Here is a 3,075-nt window from a genome sequence, read left to right as displayed (position 1 = left end):
CTGTCATCCACAGATGAGGAACAGATACTATCTCCTCTCTGGAAGCTGGAGGGGACTTTGGATAAATTAATAATTGTAAGTTGCATTCTTCAATGTAGAGAGGGTTATGAGATAAATTAGAGGTTCTGATCCTTTGACTGGGCTGAAGGAGAGAGCTCTGAGCTCCAAGCTGTCATCTTTTTTTTTTAACCTTCTTTAAAAAAAATTGCATTGGCAGTGGACTGAGAGGAGCTATAGCAACTCTGATTGGTCCAAGGAATTGAAAAGATATTGGAAGGATAGAACAGGAGGAAGAAGAATGAGAATTTACTGAGGGAGAGAGCCCCAAAGTGGGCCACAAGGGGGAACTGGAGGTCAGGACCTGGGGGTCTGGGAGCGGGGAGGGACCCCCGTTGGTAGCCATAGGGTGGGGATCGTGGAGGACCAGTGTATCCATGAGGTGGCATTAGTGGAGAAGGCCGATGCATACCATGTGGAGGCATAGGACCTGGGTGACCCATCGGAGAGCCAAATGGAGGTCCTGGGGTGGGCATGCCCATTGGAGGAGGTCCAGGATGAGGCATTCCAGATGGTGGTTGGGGTGGGGGTTGCTCCCCAGAGCCTGGAGGTCCAGCATATGGGTGTTCTACCATTCCACCTGGTGGGAACGGGTAAGGATGAGAATATCCATGACCAGGATGTGCAGCCCCTAGGGTTCCTGCTGATGGAAGGCCATGTCCTCCAGTCCCAGGCCGCATAGGTGGTGGGGGCATGGCCGGAGGTGTCCCCGGTGGAAGGGCTCCAGGAGGTGGCACCAGAGGTGGGAAGGAGCCAGGAGGAGGCATGCCTGGTGGAGGAAGCCCAGATTCCAGTGATGACACCACAGGATTGGGGGCAGAAGGTGTCATCTTTTATTCACCAAGTCTTTATCTTCCCCAGGACAATTTGGACAAGAGTTAGTAGAGTATAGCTTTATGGATTTAACTAGAGAAAGGGGAGAGCCTGTCTTGACTGTGGGTAGCCACATAACATGGTAGTTACAAGGGTAAACTGTGAGAGTCACACTGTTGAAGTCCTCCTGACTGAGGCTCAGTAGTTTTTTTTTTTTTTTTGACTTGGGCTAATCATTTAAACTTAGTTGTCTTATGTAAAATGAGGATAATAATATTGTCACATAGCTCTTAGAGCAAAGCCCTTCACTATAACCCCTAAATAAGTATTAGCTTTAAAAAGTTATTATCAAATCTGTAGCCACATGAACTAACAGTTCTTGGAAAAACCCAAGTTCTGGCTGCATAAGTTAAAACATAAAATTAATTTAAAAATAAATAAAAATGCTTAATAAGGAAAAACAACAACAACAAAACCAACACAACTTCACCTCTTAATTTTACAGTGGCTTCTGCCTGTCAGGACTCGCTCCAGGGAACAGGCTCAGGTGACAGCAACTGAAGCAGAGATGGGATAAGGAAGAGCATTGGAAAGGGACTGACTTCAAGATTTAAAAGACACCCCACTGGCTTTTGGTGCCCCTCTCTTCAGCAGCATCAGCTCTCAGTCTCTAGGCAGAGTGTAGCCTTGCATGCTGCTCTAGAGGTTAACTCACTTGCTGGTTCATTACTGCCCTCAGTGAATGGTTAAAACCTCCATCACTGTTTGAATCTCTCCTTGTGTTATTTTCCAAGAATAGGGGTAGATCTGGGAGGCTAGTGGTGATATTTCTTTCTCTACCAGTGGTACTTTGCTATTTTCCCCATAGGCCTCTTTCCTAAGAGACGAATGGCAACCAAGAACTCCTCTGTGACAGAGTTCATCCTCGCAGGCTTAACAGACCAGCCAGGCCTCCGGATCCCCCTCTTCTTTCTGTTTCTAGGTTTCTACATGGTCACTGTGATGGGAAACCTGGGCTTGATAATGCTGATTGGGCTGAACTCACACCTGCATACCCCCATGTACTTCTTCCTCTTCAACCTCTCCTTAATAGATTTCTGTTACTCCACCACCATTACCCCCAAAATGCTGATGAGTTTTATCTCAAAGAAGAACATCATCTTGCACTCTGGCTGCATGACACAGCTCTTTTTCTTCTGCTTCTTCGTTGTCTCTGAGTCCTTTATTCTGTCAGCTATGGCGTATGACCGCTACGTTGCCATTTGTAACCCCCTGGTGTACATGGTTACCATGTCTCCACAGGTGTGTTTTCTTCTCTTGTTGGGTGTCTATGGGATGGGATTTGCTGGGGCCATGGCCCATACCGGAAGCATAATGAGTTTGACCTTCTGTGCTGGCAACCTTGTCAATCATTTCATGTGTGACATTCTTCCGCTCCTTGAGCTCTCCTGCAATAGCACCTATGTGAATGAGTTGGTGGTCTTTATTGTTGTGGCCATTGACATTGGAATGCCCATTGTCACCATATTCATTTCTTATGCCCTCATCCTCTCTAGCATCCTTCACATTCGTTCCACAGATGGCAGATCCAAAGCCTTTAGTACCTGCAGCTCCCACATGATTGTGGTTTGTCTTTTCTTTGGTTCTGGGGCTTTTATGTATCTCAAACCACCTTCCATTTTGCCCCTTGATCAAGGGAAAGTGTCCTCTCTGTTTTACACCATTGTGGTGCCCATGTTAAACCCATTAATCTACAGCTTGAGAAATAAGGATGTCAAAATTGCCCTGAGGAAAACCTGGGACAAAAAAATATTTTCTTAAGAAACGAACAGTATTTAAACAAGAAGATACAATGCTGTGTTAATTGGAGGCCATGTTTTTAATGAGGGATTTAAATTTTATTGTTTCCCCCCCCCTCTCTTTTACTGAAAGAGAATTTTAAATCTTTGAGTGAGTGTTTAGTGCAGATCTAGTCTGTCTTATGCTTGCTCCATTTCAACTATTCCAAGATTTCTTTATGTAAATTTCTGCCATCATATGTAACTTAATATTGAATGAGACTTATAAATAATTTATTATAGTCTTCTTGCTTAACAGATATTGGAGACTCAGAAATACATTATTACTCATGGACACAAAATTACCTGGTCTCACAACTGGAACAATTCCTTGCTTTGTTCCTGCCCATGCAGATTTCCCTTTAAA

At 44.7% G+C, this 3,075-nt stretch overlaps 1 protein-coding gene across 1 annotated transcript; it reads left to right on the top strand.

The window, feature by feature from the left end:
- The first annotated feature begins 1,746 nt into the window (after positions 1 to 1,746).
- LOC113193778 (olfactory receptor 8B12) lies at positions 1,747 to 2,691 on the top strand. The gene has a single exon (XM_026404549.2). The coding sequence runs from the start codon at positions 1,759 to 1,761 to the stop codon at positions 2,689 to 2,691; it is 933 nt and encodes a 310-aa protein (XP_026260334.1). The 5' UTR covers positions 1,747 to 1,758.
- The last annotated feature ends 384 nt before the right edge of the window (positions 2,692 to 3,075 follow it).

This window comes from Urocitellus parryii, chromosome 4, assembly GCF_045843805.1.
Source record: "Urocitellus parryii isolate mUroPar1 chromosome 4, mUroPar1.hap1, whole genome shotgun sequence".
NCBI classification, from domain to species: Eukaryota; Metazoa; Chordata; class Mammalia; order Rodentia; family Sciuridae; genus Urocitellus; species Urocitellus parryii.
The sequence above is the reverse complement of the archived record's forward strand: the minus strand, read 5'-3'. Positions and strand labels throughout refer to the sequence as shown.